Below are 17,257 nucleotides of genomic sequence, written 5' to 3' on the forward strand. Positions count from 1 at the left end.
TCTGAACAGAAACCGGAAAATCTTAAGCATGCTCAAATAGTTCGACATATTGTTCAATAAAATCAGTTACTTGTTTCTTTCAAAGTTTTATCAGCACATCAATCATTTGACAATTCAACTTTAATGGCTTATCGTTAATTTCATCTCATAAATCAGTCCGATTCTTTATCAAATTGGTATCCTGTTCTCATCTTGATGTTAATCTGTGAATCTCCAATCAATCAACCATTCAATAATAAACATGATAAATCATCAAAGCACACTGCATATAATAAGTCGACCCTGAACATAAGTTCAGGTTATGACGTATTGTTCCAATGTTTCCCAAGAACAAGAACAATAAGGTTAATATTTCCACGGAAAGATGCATAGATATCAAGTGAAACAGCTTTGTTTCTGCCTTTTCCAAGATTGCGAACAATTCTAATTCAATCGAATTGCTTAATACCAAAGATCGGATGAAACAAAGTAAAATTTGTCCAAGTTCCACGTAAGAGGAACAATATCAACGCTATGCTGTGGCATGATTACGATAATTGAATTGTTGATAAATCATAATAAGATGTGTATTGATAGCATAAGCGTTGCTAATCAGACTTGATTGCAGCCCTTTTTCGTGGAAATCAGTTAATTGTACTAAAGATCTGATTCTAGTGATGAGGCTGTAAAAATATTAGCTCGAGTAAAAAGTAATGCTAAAAACAAGCTTTGAATTTAAGTCTGTTATTGAGATATAATCTGGTTGTTAGTAAAATGACAAAATTAAAACATTTATACACAAATAAACCCTAATTGAAACAAATGGTAAAATTTATTTCTTTCAAGCCTAGACTCTGTTGGTTTGTAGAGACAGAAAAACTGAATCCATTTGTGTGATTTAAAACTTTTTCTGGTCACTAGTTTTCGAGAAGATCGATGTTAAAGTTGAAATTTCGATCGCTTTTTACATGATTACAGAAGCAGATTTTTCTATGAAACTTATTTTACTGATTTAACTTTTGATAGTCAACCAGAAAATGTAATTACATTGAGAAATAGAACGTTTCTTTTTCTGATAAACACATAAGTTCGATTTTGAATTGAACCGACACCATTTTGCAACCATAAGAGTTAGAGGGTTTAAACTTAATATTTAACTATAGCAGTTATTGGTACACATCATGGATTAAATAACTTTTTCAATACAACAACAGTTCGTTTTATTTTGGCCATTGACTTTAAAACTTTGAGGTTCGATATTTCGAGTATGGCATCACCTACAGTTCTCATTCTTTCACCAATTTACTTCTTTGCTAATCTATAATTCAATTCAATCAAATAACTTTTCACTAGCTCATTCTGGTAACGATTTCTTAGCTTTAAATGGACAAGAAACAACTTATTAAACAAACCAAACTCATATTAATGCATATCTTGGTAAATAAACCAATTTTCTGGTTAAACTTGCAAATGAAAGGCAAAGAATGCTGCAAAAACCTCGATCTTCTGAGTAAAGAGTTGAGACTTCGTAGGTTTGTAGGTACATGAAAACTAAATCCATTGGTACAATTAAAGAATTCATCCGATGGACGGTTTTCAAGAAAATCGAGGTCAAAGTTGAAACTTCGATCGCCTTTTGTTCAGCTATGGAAGCAGATTTTTCCATGAAACTTATTTTACTGATTCAACCTTCGATAGTCAACCAGAAAATGGTCTTATTTTGAGGAATAACATTTTATATTGGTGTAAAACAGATCAAGTTCGATTTTTAGTTAAACCGATCGCTTTCCGTGACCATAAGAGTTAGCAAGCTGAGACTTATTATCCGTGTGTAAATATTGTTGATACACATTAATGATCGAAACCTTTTTTGAATTCATCACTAGTTCTCTTAAATTTGGCCATTGACCTAAAAAATTTGAGCCTCAGTATTTCGGTATCGCTATCATCTACAATCCTCATTCTTTGATCAAACATTGGATTGCATTATGGTCTGTGAAATATTGAAATATTCGCTGTCCCATGAAAAAAGTTATAGCATCTTATTAAGATTTGATACTTGGTTTATAAAGTTTAATGGTTATTAAACACAAATCTTATGCGTTAAAAGGATCTTCATTATTAAATGAATGAGCTCAAGTTACATTCGATATTCAATCATATGCTGTTATAGCCCATAATGTAACCTAATGATTGATCAAAGAATAATGATTGCAGGTGATGCCATTCGCGAAACATCGAGACTCAAAGTTTTCGGGTTTAATGGCCAGAATCAAGAGAGCCGAAGATAAATTGAGAAATGTATTCAGGTCATGATGTTTACAGACAATTTTTATAGACAGATAATAAGTTTCATCTATGTACCTCTTATGGTCACAGAATGCTGTCGGTTTAACTGAAAATCGAACTGATCTGTTTTAAAGGAAACAGAAAATGTTAATTCTCCAAATAAGTACATTTTCTGGTTAACTACCCAAATTTACAACAGCAAAATTAGTTTCATCAAAAATTTTGGTCACACTTCTGTACAAAAGGCGATCGAAGTTTCAACTTTGACCTGGATTTTCTTGAAAACTGTCCATCGGATGCATTCTTTAATTGTACCAATGGATTTTGTTTTTATGTACCAACAAAGCTACGAAGTTTCAACTCTTTTTATTAATGATCGAGTCTTTGGCAGTACTTTTTGCCTTTCATTTGCAGGTTTAACCAGAAAATTGGTTTATTTACCAAGATATGCATTAATATGAGTTTGGTTTGTTTAATAAGTTGTTTCTCGCCCATTTACAACCCAAAAATCGCAACCCGAATGCACTAATGAAAAGTTTTTTAGTTGCATTTGATTATTAATTAGTGAAAGATCAAATTGGTGCAAGAATGAGGATTGTAAGTGATACCATTCTCGAAATTTTGAACCTCAAAGTTTTATAGTCAATGGCCAAAATAAAGAGAACTGTTGTTAAATTGAAAAAGTTATTTAATCCATGATGTGTACCAATAACTGCTATCGACAAATATTAAGTTTAAACTCTCTAACTCTTATGGTTGCAAAATAATGTCGGTTCAACTCAAAATCGAACTTTTATGTTTCACAGAAATAGAAAAGTTCTATTTCTCAAAGTAAGTACTTTTTCTGGTTGACTATCAAAAGTCACATCAGTAAAATAAGTTTCATGCAAAAATCTGCTTCCGTAATTGTGTAAAAACGAGCGAAATTTCAACTTTGACAACGATCTTCACGAAAACTAGTGACCAGAAAAACTTTCAAATCACACAAATGGATTCAGTTTTTCTGTCTCTACAAACCAACAGAGTCTAGGTTTGAAAGAAATACATTTTTACCCGTTTTTGCCATTTGTTTCAATGCGTGTTTAAATGTGTCTTTTTAGTTGCAACCCATTATTTGTTATTACATTGGTACGTGTTTCCAAATTGAAATTTTAATTTTTGAGGTTTATTAAAGCTTATTTTGCTTGATCGTGATTAATTGTTTTCTTTTAGAATCAACCTTTGTTTAGTTTTCAATTAAAATTAGCAATCATGAATTCTTTGGGTAACGATTTATTTAGATGAAAATTTCAACAATTTTTAACAAATCCTTTTGCAAAAATTATCCTTATTTTCTTGACATAGCTAGAAAGAATTTATAAACAACTTGAATTTGCACAGGCAAAACATCTTCAGTACCAAGTATAGACTTCAATTTTTCAATAATATTGTCTATGAAAAGTTTTGCCTTTTCTGGATCTTTTTCAGCTAATTTATTATAACCTGACCAAGATTTGATATAATTGAGGTAATTTTCACAAGAGTAGGAAATAGGACAAATGAAATCATGTTTGACGTTTGTATTGAATGGCGATGGCAAGCCAGTATAATAAGAGTGATATAAATCGATAACTCTTTGATCCCAGAGTCCCATGTCAGTCAAATCATCAAAGGCTTTTTCAACCACTTCAGCCAATTGATTCATCTTTGCGTCTTCAGTTGTTTTGATAGGAGCAGCTGTGTAAAAAATGGCAGCAAAAACTCCTCCTGGAACTAACATACGATCCAACTCCTGGTAAAATTTGGGTAAATCAAACCAATGGACACATTGAGAGGCAGTAACTAATGAAACAGAATGGATGGTAGGGAGATGGTAGGGAGGAGTCGCAGAAGCAGAACCCCAAAAATTATCTCTTAATTTATTCCTAATTAACTAATTAATTTTCCCAAATTAAAACCAAACCAACATTAAATCTTGTTAATTAAACTGTCAGTTATCCAACGATATATCACAAGTGAAAATCCCTTCAATAAAATGTCTCCAAATAGTGAAAATGAAAATTCAAACATGTCAATGGGTGAATCCAACGTGTTATCAGCTGATCTTGACATGTCGGACAAGCATGTTACTGACCTGTCAAAACGTGTTGCCAACTTACATAGCCTTGTTAACAATCTTCTGGTTAAAGCAACCAAAGGTGCAATACAACACATTCTAACTGAAGTGACTGTCATTGCGACAATTATAAATCAAGCCAAACTTGACAACAGACTGATTAAAGAGATTCAATCAATTAAAGAAAGTGCTGGTACATCTGACGCCATATTGGAAAAGCTGATCTCGATTGAGGAGAAAGTAGACAATTCTGCAATACTGGCTGAAAAGATTGACAACATCGAGAAAAAGATAAATCAACCAAGCAAGCAGAGTCGAAGGAGAAAGGATAAAAGAACCAACAAAGCCATAATAATCAATCCTGTTGATAAGGAAGCCAACCCAATTGATGTTGGATCTGAAATCAAGCAAGCTGTTCTTGAATCAAAAGTGAACTGCGAAAGTTTCACCATCAGTAATAAAGGTACAAGGATTGTGGTAAAAGACGATGAAACACTAAGACAAGTCAAAGACAAGCTACGAGCAAGTAACATTGGCAGCAAAATAAAGATCAATTCACTGGTTCCTCTATCTCCTCAAATCTCATGTGTGGTGGATGCTGAACAAGCAGAAATTATTGAGGAAAACATACAAGAATTCAAAACAAGGAATAGAATTGAAGACCAAGAAGTCAAAGTGGTAATAAGCCAAGTTATTAATACTAGGTCCAATTACAAGAAAAAGTTCATTGTTTTCCGGATGACAAGAGAGGCGAGAGAAACCATAGGACAAAGAGGAAAAGTGTACATTGGTCTCGAATCCGTTCCATTTAAAGACAATTTTAATGTTAGAATTTGTGGTAAATGTCATCGCTTTGGACACACATCGAAATATTGCTCAAATGAATCACAATGTGGAAAATGCCATGAAAAGCATATTACAAAAGAATGTGATCCTGGAAAGCCTTCAATAAACGAATGTCTCCTCTGCAAGAACACTGGTCAAAAAGACATCAAACATAGACCCAGATCCAATAACTGCTCATCCTTTAATCACGCGATCTCAAAGCTCAAAGAAATAATAGACTTTGAATATGATGAAGCTGAAGATTATTGCTCGGAATTGCCACAAATCGATCTGGAAAACTACTGAACTAATTAGTCAAATTAAACCACAAATGACAATATGCATTCAAGAGGCAAATTCTCAAGCAATCGCAGCCATAAATGAAAACAATATAATATGTATCACAAATGGAGAGACAGCAACAATAACCTGGAGACATTCGATTAAAGCGATTCATAAAATTGATGAATCAATAATAGCTACTCTTCAAAAGATAGATGGTAAAAATACACTAATCTTCAATGTATATATTCATCCCACACTGAAAAAAGATAGAATCTCCAGCATCATCAAGCAAATCACACTGATAAGGAAGAGATATCTCAACATTCCATGCATCTTCCAGGGAGATTTCAATTGTCAAGTTGATATATGGACTCCTACAACTATCAAACACACTCCCAAAGCTGAGCAAATATCTCAACTAATCAGAGACCTAAATCTGAAACTACCTTACACACCAAAAAGTCATCTATACACCTACATTAGTGGCGCAATCACCACACACATTGACGCTGTTCTGATCTCAAGTGAAATAACAGCTGAAGTAATCATCAAACCAAATGAAACAGATCACTCAACATTTTACATTAACATCAATGAAATCAACAGAAACTTACCAAACACAAACTGTCCATTGGAAAAGAAAAAAGTATTAAACAGAATCAAATACTTTGACATCATCAAAAATCTCTTAAATGACATTAAATTACCATCAACACTAAATCCGATGATCATTGACAAAATCACCTTTAATCTATTCAACAAAATGACAACAGCTCAAATCAAGCTAACTGAAGAAATCAAAAAGTATGATCCAAGTAAGATATGGAGACAGCCAAGAATTAAACGTAAATTGGTCAAAGCAGTCAAGAAATACAAGAAAGCAAAAACTGACAGAAACCAGCAAAAAATCTATAAAATCAAAAAGAAACTAAAGAAAGCTATAGATGAAAAACTGCTAAAAAAATTCACAATCAAAGACAGTAAAAGACTTTGGAGAGAAATAAAGAGCTTCACGCTTTTAAATCTTCCATCTGAAACGACCGAAGAATTCAACCTAAATTCAAGCATCTGTAAAAAACAATACAACTTGAATCTTGAGGATATAAAACTATCAACAGACACAACAAATCACTGTTTCCTATTATCTGAGGAAGAACTGGCAACGGAAAAAGAAATCCTTTTGAAAACCTTAAAAAGTTTAAATGCAAGCAGTCCTGGTCCAGATACCCTAACGAAGCTTGAAACAATCAAGATATTCCAAGACAATTCCGAAGTAATAACAAACATCATCACAGCATGCACCAAACTTAATTTCTTCCCAGCTGCCTGGAAGATTACAAAAGTTGTGATCATCCCCAAAAGTGATGGAATCAGAACCAGGATGATTCAAATGCAATCTTTCCTAATCAAAGCACTTGAAAAGATAATATGTAGAAGAATAATTGAAACAATACCAATGGAAAGATTCAAACATCAACATGCGTATCTAACAAACAAAGGCATAATTACAGCACTGGATCAACTTCTGAACATATTTGAACCTGAAACGTGTATATCATGCCAGGAAATATCAAACTTCGTCATCCAAACTGATATTCAAAAGGCATTTGACGAAATCCACCATGAACCAATCCTGAGAAACTGCTCAAGATATGGAGCAAACATTGGCCTGATCAAAACGATAATCAGCTATTTATCTGGACGTTATAGTATGCTGATGGACAACAATGGATGGAAACTAAAAAGGCAAATACTTGGAGTTCCCCAAGGATCAATCTTGGGTCCTTTCCTGTTCATAATAGGAATCAATGAGAGTATAAACAGTATAGCTGATCTAAAAATTCCTCCACTAATGATAATAGACAGTAACAAAAATCTTAAAATCATAAACTTTGAGATAGACTTTAGCATCAGTGTATACGCTGATGACATTCTGATAGGTTTCAAAGCATCCATTGATGGAAAAACTCTGAAATACATAGTAGATAATATCCTTAATACAATCAATCTCAATCTGAAATCAACAAAACTAATCATAGCTCCGGAAAAAACAAAAATCATTACTAGTGATAAGTTCATCCTCCAAGAGTGGAATGAATCAATATCTCTAGTAGACAAATCAACAGTACTAGGCATCTGTGTCAACCTCTCCAGAGGAGAAGATTTATTCATTGACTCTGAAGAGGTCCTGAAACAGTTCAGCAACAAGATTAATCAACTAAAACCACCCATAAAAATAATGAGAACTCTCCCAGTAAAAGTAGTTAGAATGATTAACTCAGCCATATTTGAGTCCAAAGCAATGACTTATGCTCCAATGCTTATGGCACTAATACAAAATTATAGCTTTTCAGGTAATATCAACAAAAAACTTCAAACTCTCATTGATTCCTACATTGGACTAAGGAAACACGAAAGACGACTTCCAGCATACATCATCACCAGCAACAAACCTCTGGATTCAAAGCTGCTGAGAACTGGCCTACTGTATATCCACTACCAATTAATAAACAAACAAGACGGAATAATAATGAAATGGATTAAAATGTACAAGCCACAACTTATGCCATCCATGGATGACCTCAACAACAAGAAATGGATAACACTGAAAATAAAACAAAGGATAAAAGAAAAGTTGCAAGAACCCAAATATAAACAACTAAACTCCTATGAAATACTCCATGACATCAGCAATACTGGATATGATAAACTCACGAACCAAGCCAGAATCATCACAGGGTACTACAATTTTTTAACTGTCAACAAAAAATGTGTATGCGATCATAATGAACCAGACAATGTACACTTCATATTCAATTGTAAATATTTAGAAAGACAAAGAGCCTTCCCACTGAGAATGGCTAACTATCGAAAAATCAGTCTACGAAAATTGATAATCTTATACCCAAATCTCTGTAAAAAATTTTTACAAGAAATTTATGGGACAATAAGCTTCATAATAGACGATGAACGATAACTCAAAAACAAAATCTTCCCCTAATTCAACTACTCCTATCAAATCAACACATCCCTACTCCTATCCTCCTTTCAATTCTTTTTTACCTTTTCAGGTAACACATCAAACCAAAAATCCCTTGCATTCTGAATCTCTTATAATACTAAAATAATCATTGTATAGTGAGCGCCATCTAAGCTCACTAGAATTGTAACCAACCAAGCCTAAAAATAAAGCAGAATTATCTTCAACTGGAATTGATTCTGCTGGTGAAACCTGTGAAAAATGAGTAAACATTTAGGTAAACAAAATAAGGTCTATTTGGAGTTAACTCTTACCTTAAATGAGATATTTGGAAATTGATTGCGTTTGCTTGCTTCATCGATTTGAGCTTCACTGATGTCAACTCCAAGAATATTGGTGAAATGATCTTTTAAAAGGAAAGTTGACTGACCAGAACCGGCACCGACATCAACAGCAATTGGCCAAAGACCATTTTCATTTGGTTTACAACCTTCACGAAGATAATCCAAAACTGTATCAATCAGCTCTGATGGAGGTGAAAGTCGACCCTGAACATATGTTGCAGCATGATTACGTGAACTAAATTGCTGGTTTGTCATGATGTGTTGTAAACTACAATCAAATATCAAAATAAACTTGAAATACTCATGATTTACTATTTTACCGTAAGGTTATAACGACAAATCTCAGACATGCTCAAATGCTATAACTCGTTTTGTTGTTCAGTAAAATCTCTATCATGTATCCCGACATTTATCAGAACATCAATCATTTTTCAATTTAGCTTTAATTGCTCATTTAAGTGTTTACTAGGCTCATTAATCTAGGCTCACAAATCAACTCGACTCTTTTATCACTTCAACCTGCTTTCAGCATCTGTTTCTGATGTTCAGCTGTGAATCTTCAACAAATCAACCCTTTAAAACAAATACACCAAAATGTGTACCAAAGACACCATATTCAAAAGCACACTGAATAAATGATTTTAAACGAAACAAGTTTTTGAAATGCAAGAGTAAATTAATAATTTAACCAACAATTTAAGAGTATTTGAATAGAGTTTAAATGCATTAGTCTGTCTTTCTTGACATAACCAAGAAAAACTCGAAAGTAACATCAATTTGGGCTGAGTAGACATCATCCGTAGCTAGTACTTTTTTCATCCGATCAATAATATTTTCAACAAATTTATGAGCTTTCTCTTGGCTGTCTTTGGCCAATCCATTGAAAGAAGCCCATGATTTTATATAATTCAGAAATCTCTCTCCTGAGTATGAAACTGGACATTTAATGTCACCAATCCTTAAAGTATCTTTAAATGGTAATGGTAAATCAGCATATTTGGAACGATGATGTTTGATTATTGGCTCTTTCCAGTAACCCATTTTACCCAAATCACTGTAAGCCTCTTCAACTATGGCAGCTAAAGCATTTGACTTTTCACAGTTGGATGTTGTGATTGGTGAAACGGTGTAACCGAAAGCAGCAAAAACTCCTCCATGAATAAGAATGCGATTAACTTCCTTGTAAAACAATGGCAACTCGAACCAATGAAGACACTGAGCAGCTATAATTAATGATACTGATTCATCTTCAACTGGAATAGTTTCAGCTCGTGCAACCTACAGAGAGAAGATATTCAATGAATTATTATAACTTAATACTTGAAGCACTGATTTTTTTGAATACTTACCTTAAATGATATATTTGAACATTCATTTCGCCTGCTAGCTTCATCTATTTGAGCCTCACTGATGTCAACTCCAAGAATATTTGTAAAATGATTTTTCAACAGAAAAGTTGATTGACCAGAACCAGAACCAACATCAACAGCTAATGGCCAGAGATCATTTTCATTTGGTTTACAACCTGAGCGAAGATAAGTCAAAATTGTATCAATCAACTCTGATGGAGGTGAAAGTCGACCCTGAACATATGTTGAGGCATGATTACGAGTATTGAATAGCTGGTAAATCATAATGATATTGATAACTATTTAACCTGAGTTGTAAGTAAGTCACTGAGCAACTAACCTTTGCAAGTTTTTTCTCGTTTTTATAATTTGGAGAAGAACGAAGATGAGTGATCTTAAGTTTTATCGCTAGACAATTTTGCAATATTGCTCCGATGAAACAAATTCACCTTGACTTTCAAAATCAATAGATGCTACATTGGTTAATTATAATAATTCTGAGTGTCTTACGATAGTCATCAGATCTGATTGCAACTCTTTTTTTGTTGAACAAATTGAAATAATAAGACGATAACCAGCTAACTAACCAGGAAAATTGGTAAACCAGGAGAAGATAGTTACCAATAAGAGAGATTAATTGAGATTGCTGATCAAGTGAACTACCAATCACGTAATTAACCAGGCAACATGGGGGAGTTACTTGACATAACCAGAAAAAACTCGAAGGTAACTATTACGGCGTCTTTAATCCACCATTCATGAAACATATGCTTTTCATTAGTTGATAATTTTGTCGGTGAATGTTGATGTCTTGTCAAGGTTGTCTTTGGTACAAAGCATTGACCATGTGTACATTTTATGGTAAATGAATTTTTGTATCAGAGTATCTTGATATGTACCTTTGGTTGCTTTCAATTTTCAGTGTAACTGGAAAAGATAAAGGCTATATTTTTACACATGATTTCTTGATTCCAGTAACTAAACCCTCCACGAGGTTTGAGATTAGCTGTCTCGACTACTTCAGCTAACTGGTTCATCTTGCTTGCCTCTTTAGTTGCTTCAATAGGAGTCACTGCTAAAACTCCTCCAGAAATTAAAATATCATCAAAATCATTGTAAACTCGGGTAAATCAAACCAATGATACATTGAATCAGTTATTTATACAAAAAATTAATTCTGCTGGTGCAACCTCCAAAAACATGTAAATATTTTAAATTATGATCTTAGAGATAGTCATTGCAACCTTTGATAATATTTGAGCTGCTTGAATAAATAATGATTGCTTATTATTGAGTTTGCTTTTAATTCAAGATTACATTAGTATTGTTAAATTCTCGTCCCACAAAAACGGGTAAAACAAAAAATGATAAGACTTCGAGAAAACATGACTTAGAAATGAATGAGCAAATAAAGTGTCTCGGTTTGATTAGCAAAGTAAATTAAAATAATAACGTATCAATCTAATAACTTAAAGACTAGAAATAAAACAAAATGAAATTCCAAAATGAATTATCGTCCTGGAGAGACTAAAGAGAAGGTGATCGAGATTTACGCAGGTAATAATAGCATGGTGAAGATGTTGATGAAGATGAAGAGCAAGATCTTTGGGAAAGCGTCCGTTTGCATTTGGTTATTGGCGACTCGGATGATGAGCTATCAGGGGATGGCGAATCCCTATGGTAAGGAGTCGGTCGTTTACGAGCGCTGAAATAAAAATGAGAAAAATGATTAGCTTTTTGATTATAAATAATGAAAGCGAAAATGAAAAGATGTCGATTTTAAGAGAGACAGACAAGGGAACGATGAAGGTTAGAATGAGTTAGTTGGGACAATCAACATAATAACGACATTTGAACCTGCACCTTTTCATTTAAATGTCCGCACTATTGTGTAAGGAATGTGATTCAACAGATTAGAGTGAGCATGAGTAAGATGTAAGAAGAAGGTAAATAAAGTTAGCCATTATAAATAGATATTGAAATACATTATTGAATGAAGTAAATTGGTTTCGTAAAGATTACGAGAAATGAGACAAATAATGTTATAAAAAGGAAAATAAAACATGAAAATAAAAATAAATCTTACCAAATGAGAAAAGAAAACAAAAAAATTGTAACTTAAAATACTCTAAAGCTTAAAAAATGGAGAAAAAAAGGTTAGAATTGAATGACATAAATCTAAATTTAAAGTTAAATATATTTTCTAATCCAAAATACCTTGTTATACGACGTCTTTCAAGAAAATTGGGTGAACCACCTCGTCGTCGAATTGAAGGGCTTCGAGATTTTGATCGTGATTTAGAACCACGAGAGCTTCGAGAGATTAAGCTTGAGAAACGTGAAGAATCTGATGAGGATGAAGATCTAGAAAAAGAAGACGCAGATGATGATCTTGAAGATGTGGAATATGCTGAAGAGCTGTGACTTGAGTGACCTCGGCGTCTGTGACTTAAGAAAAGATTGAAAATAAATATTAGTGTTTGACATTTTAATTAATCTGAGTTGAGTGCTGATAAGCTTACCTGGAATGTTTGCGAGATCGATGGTGAGATCGACCATTTGATGATTTATCTCTTTTATTGCGTGAGCTACTTCGCTTGGTTTGGCTTTTACTCCTACTACGGCTCGATATTTTATCCTTTGTTTTATCCTTATTGCCACGATACCCGGAAGAGCTTGGACCATGGCGATGCTTTCTTTCAGTTCTTCTTCTTTCTCGACTTCTTTCTCGGTGTTGACTTCGATTTCGACTTCGACTGCGACTTCGACTGCTACTCTTGCTCCTGCTTCTACTCCTGCTTTGACTTCGACTTGAGTCTTGTTTTCTATCTTCACTTCTACCAGCGGAAATTTTTCTGTCTTTGCCGCAATTTCGTACTTCGTCTCTTCTACTTTTGTAGCTTCGATTGGGAGATATTGCACTTTTGGAGGCTTTAGAGTGGCTACGCTTTCTTCTCTCAGATTGGTCTAAATTTGTAAAAAAGTAAAACAAATTATGATCAGGTTAATCAAACAAAATTAAGATATTGAGATATTACCACAAGATTTATTGTCATTTCTTTGTAGTCCAGTATCTCTGGAAATGTGATCGTTTTCAGAAGAGCTGAATCTCTTAGAATCAATGGATTGGAGATTAATACTGATTGATTTTTCTTGGATGAGTCTTTTTGCAATTCCATTTGAAGATTGAATTACATCAACCTTGTCTTTAGTATTGACATTTTTTGAGCCGCTTACAAGATAAGAATGTTTATTTGAATCCTTTGAAGATGAATCATCCCATCTCGAAAGCCCATGATTTTTTGTTTGCTAAATTTGAAAAGGTGAAATAATTTAGTCGGAAAATCAAATGACTTGTGAATAAATGAAATAATTTATCGACAACCAACCTTTAATTTATTGTCAGTTTTCCTTGAATCATCCCTTATCAGCTCCTTATCTGAACCTTCGCTCAAATAGCCATTTTTAGGACTCAATGATGAGGAAGACAAAGATTTTGATGGCGCAAATGAAGCTAATATATTTGAATGCTTTACATGAGATTCAAGTTTAGCAGTTTCTAATGGACTAGATTTATCGTGGTTAACACATAATTTTTCATTTCTTTTCTTCTCCTTATTCAGTTGACTTGACTCGTCCTTATCGCTGTTATAATTATTCCTAACAAAATGATCAGGATTATTGCCATCCAAATATTCATCGGAAGATAGTCGTCTCTTGATGGATCCTATTTGTTCCATCCGAAGGCTTTTCTCCTCTAATTTTGCACTTGATTTGTCAAAACTTCCATTACCATCATCATTGTGAATATCGGCATCATTAACACTGATACTAGACCATGGCTCAGTTGATTGCATTTTAGATCCATGAGTGGTTGATGGCAATGAATTTTTACACAATGGATCAGTCATTTGTCCAACATCCGAATCTTCCTTTAACTCGCCATCAATACTTAGATAGCCAATTCTAGGAGTGAACTGTTTGTTGATCGAATTGTTCCTTAATTTAAGATTTTCTTCTTGGTTTAACATTGACATTTTATGTGTTTCTTGAAAACTGTAACAAAAAGAGATGAAAAACACATTAATAAAGATAATAAAACGAATAATAGTTTAAATAAAAGCTAGATAAATCACAGAATTTCAATTTCAATACATTTTATACACGTGAAGGTTTAAAACTGGTCAACTAGAAAGATTCATGTAAATACATAGGAGATGAACCAAAATAGGAAGACATAGAGAAGAGGGAAAATAGAAATGACAGAATAAGAAATTGATATTTACTTTGAACGAGCAAATTTATTCGGAACAACAATGAAGCTCAATGGAGTGAAGCAATAACACTGTTATCATTGAAAAATTTCATTTAATATTAAATTCGATGGTCATGCTAATGGTCGAAAGCAAAAATTGAAAATAATTTGCGCATAGAGTAAAATAAACTGAATAGTATAATGAAATGGCCAATGGTAAGGGGAAAATGGTTGATAAGGTAACAAGATAGTTCTACCCCATCGATCGAACCTAAAAAATAGAAATATTAGAAAGAAAGAGAAGATATAAAGGGAAGAAAAGATGATGACAGGGAAAGATAAAGGCAGAGAATCGTGAAAGATAGAGGGAAAACGAGAGATTGCGTGAAGCGACATGTCACTAAATGTTATTACATGTATGCAAAAGTGTAGTCAATTTGTTGTGATATTTGTAAAACAGGGATGTTGATCGAGATGAACTGAATCAGAATCATTACCAATATTTTTATGTGACATTCATAGTATAATTGGCGGAAATTTTTTATTCATTTCCAATAATCATTTTGAATTCAGGTTGATCTAGAATAGATAGCTCACCGCTGTTAAGGCTACAATTCAATGCTGTTATATGCTAATTTAAAAATCGAGACATAATAAGTGATTACTTTTGTCTTTTTTTGCTAGCAATTCAATCAATCACAAATTTATTGGAGGAATTAATTTAATCCAGCTTCATGAAGCTAAGATGAAAAGATTCTGCCGATTAAGTGGAGCTAATCAAATCCATCTTTTGTATTTTATGGCGATTGACTTATTCATTTTACGATTGGAATGAAAAATATGAAAAGTTGTTGAAACTGAAGAGTGGGTGAATTGAATCAAATAGGAATCAAGCAATAAATTAAAATGACTCTTTACATTATATTTCTTTGTATTGGGTGACAGACTTGATAAAAAGCTTGTTTAAATATCAAAAGCTTATTTTAGTTTTTTGCGAGTTTTTTAAAAGAAATGGAAAGCTTGTACTTAAAAGGCAAAAAGCAGGTTCAATGAGAACGTTTCAGGAACTAGTTGACAGCCTACTTAACACGGTGCTCTTGGATTAATGATAAGTGAACAAAAAATCTTACCTGAGAACACTTTGAACTCTCAATTGACCATCATTGTTTTCTGTTGAGCTCCAAACGCTTTGCTGAAGGAATCGCTGTTTTTGAGCAAGAGTATATCTTTTGCGTCTTCGCTTCCGTTTAACCTTTCCTTTTGTATTGGATTGTGCTTGATTTTGTTGTTGACTCGATCGATTTGACTTTAAAACTGACAGATTAGAGATGATATCACTCAAAAGAGAGGCTGTCATCTCTACCATCGGAGTTAAAGAAGTTGAGTTGTTCATGGAAATTTGGGATGTGGTTGACAATGGTGATAATGAGAATGTTGATGATTCGTGTTTCGATCCACCAGGAGTTATATTCACAGATGTGTTAGTTGAAAGACTGGAAGAGGGTGTTGATGATGAAGGTGATGCTATTGTAGAGCTCGAAGTGGCTTGATTTGGTTCGTCCGAGACTTCGGATACTGGACATTTACCATGATGTTGAGATGATAATGCAGCCACCAGCAAGGATCGAATTGAATCTTTCCAAAACTTCTCCATCTCTTGGAGGCAAGCTTGAGAACACATGGTTTATGAAATTTGTGATTATCGAATTGATTGAAAGACTTATTATAATATTTTGATCTAATTGAAAGACTGGTTTAAATGGCTTAGAAAATCAATTCTATTCTAATGATATTATTGCGATTTGCTAATATTTATATGGAATGATAGCCTTAAATGGTGACTACCAATGAGATAATTTTCAATCAACTTGGAAGACTTGGATTTGTCGATTAATTGAGTAATATTTTTGAAAGACTTTTGGATAATGAGTAAATTGACTTTGCTTGAAAGTAAAGGCACCAAAGATGTGGCTAGTTGGTTTTCTTGAAATAGTTACATCTGTTTATCCAAATTGAAAGACTTGGTAACCATTGCTGGTCAATCTGGTGGATATCTATAGCGTCTACATCATCCAATATAAATTAGCTTTGATATAGCTGGAAGACGAAAATTTGGCTGAAATAATAGGTGAGACAGATGTAAATAAAAATAAAACATTAGTGAGTAAAGATGATTGTCATCAAATTTAAAAATATGTTTTGAGAATGAGAATTTTTGATGTAAACAAAACATTCACAAGAGTAAACAAAGATGTCCCATTGAGAATTCAAATGAAATTTGACGATGAAATGAGATTAAATTTTGATGGCAAATTATCATGAAGAACAAACTATTTCACTCTAAAATTTCAGAGAAGTAATTATTAAACCATTTTTATAAAACTAACTTTGATGAAATCAAAATTGGGAAAAAGACAGGTTGAAAGACAAGTGGAGGCTAATAAAGAGTCACTAGCTGACTACAACAGCTCAAAACAAAATCAAAATCTATCAAAGCATGGATTCTACAGCATCTTTCTCTTTTCTTCTCCTACTCCTCATCATTTTCATCATCCTTTATATTCAACATTATTCTCCATCTCCTAGATGTAGCATGATAATCACTGTTATTGCGCTCAGAAGATTGAAATAATAGCTGCGCATCAATATGAATTTACCGATGAATAAGAGCGGAATGGAAACTGAAAGAAAGGAATCCGAAATCTTACCTTGATTTGTAAGCCATGAAAACGGAAAAATTAGTTATTCTCATTTTGGTTTAATTAAAGTTGACATTTAATTAGATTGGATGAAAAGTATACAAAAATTGAAATAAAATCAGCTTTTTGAACATTTTCTAATGCTGACATCTCTTGC

The 17,257-nt window shown here is 33.3% G+C and overlaps 3 protein-coding genes across 9 annotated transcripts; all 3 read right to left on the reverse strand.

Annotated features, from left to right (window-relative positions):
* Positions 1–3,524: 3,524 nt before the first annotated feature.
* Positions 3,525–9,075, reverse strand: LOC149093940 (putative methyltransferase DDB_G0268948). 2 transcript variants are annotated; one of them, XM_089267596.1, is made up of 3 exons: positions 8,768–9,075; positions 8,673–8,705; positions 3,525–4,105 (listed from the first exon to the last, which is right to left on the reverse strand). In XM_089267596.1, the coding sequence occupies exons 1-3, from the start codon at positions 9,050–9,052 to the stop codon at positions 3,596–3,598; spliced, it is 828 nt and encodes a 275-aa protein (XP_089123722.1). In that variant the 5' UTR covers positions 9,053–9,075; the 3' UTR covers positions 3,525–3,595. The 2 variants fall into 2 exon arrangements, with proteins under 2 accessions (XP_089123722.1, XP_089123721.1); XM_089267595.1 differs by having other exon boundaries at positions 3,525–4,098; positions 8,666–8,705.
* A 377-nt stretch (positions 9,076–9,452) lies between these two features.
* On the reverse strand, positions 9,453–10,476 carry LOC149093941 (putative methyltransferase DDB_G0268948). Its single transcript, XM_015933770.3, has 2 exons — positions 10,147–10,476; positions 9,453–10,075 (listed from the first exon to the last, which is right to left on the reverse strand). Exons 1-2 carry the CDS (start codon positions 10,429–10,431, stop codon positions 9,524–9,526), a joined length of 837 nt encoding a protein of 278 aa, XP_015789256.1. The 5' UTR covers positions 10,432–10,476; the 3' UTR covers positions 9,453–9,523.
* Positions 10,477–11,430: 954 nt separating this feature from the next.
* LOC107366153 (uncharacterized) lies at positions 11,431–17,245 on the reverse strand. Of its 6 annotated transcripts, none has more exons than XM_089267594.1 (8): positions 17,110–17,245; positions 15,532–16,517; positions 13,536–14,202; positions 13,185–13,455; positions 12,669–13,113; positions 12,364–12,588; positions 12,010–12,030; positions 11,431–11,851 (listed from the first exon to the last, which is right to left on the reverse strand). In XM_089267594.1, exons 2-7 carry the CDS (start codon positions 16,080–16,082, stop codon positions 12,018–12,020), a joined length of 2,172 nt encoding a protein of 723 aa, XP_089123720.1. In that variant the 5' UTR covers positions 16,083–16,517; positions 17,110–17,245; the 3' UTR covers positions 11,431–11,851; positions 12,010–12,017. The 6 variants fall into 6 exon arrangements, with proteins under 6 accessions (XP_089123720.1, XP_089123719.1, XP_089123718.1 ...); XM_089267593.1 differs by lacking the exon at positions 12,010–12,030 and adding an exon at positions 12,233–12,280; XM_089267592.1 differs by having other exon boundaries at positions 12,364–12,594.
* Between the last annotated feature and the right edge of the window lie 12 nt (positions 17,246–17,257).

Source organism: Tetranychus urticae, chromosome 2 (genome assembly GCF_039701765.1).
Source record: "Tetranychus urticae isolate SD_2017Ah chromosome 2, NJAU_TeUrti_SD_1.0, whole genome shotgun sequence".
Taxonomy (NCBI): domain Eukaryota; kingdom Metazoa; phylum Arthropoda; class Arachnida; order Trombidiformes; family Tetranychidae; genus Tetranychus; species Tetranychus urticae.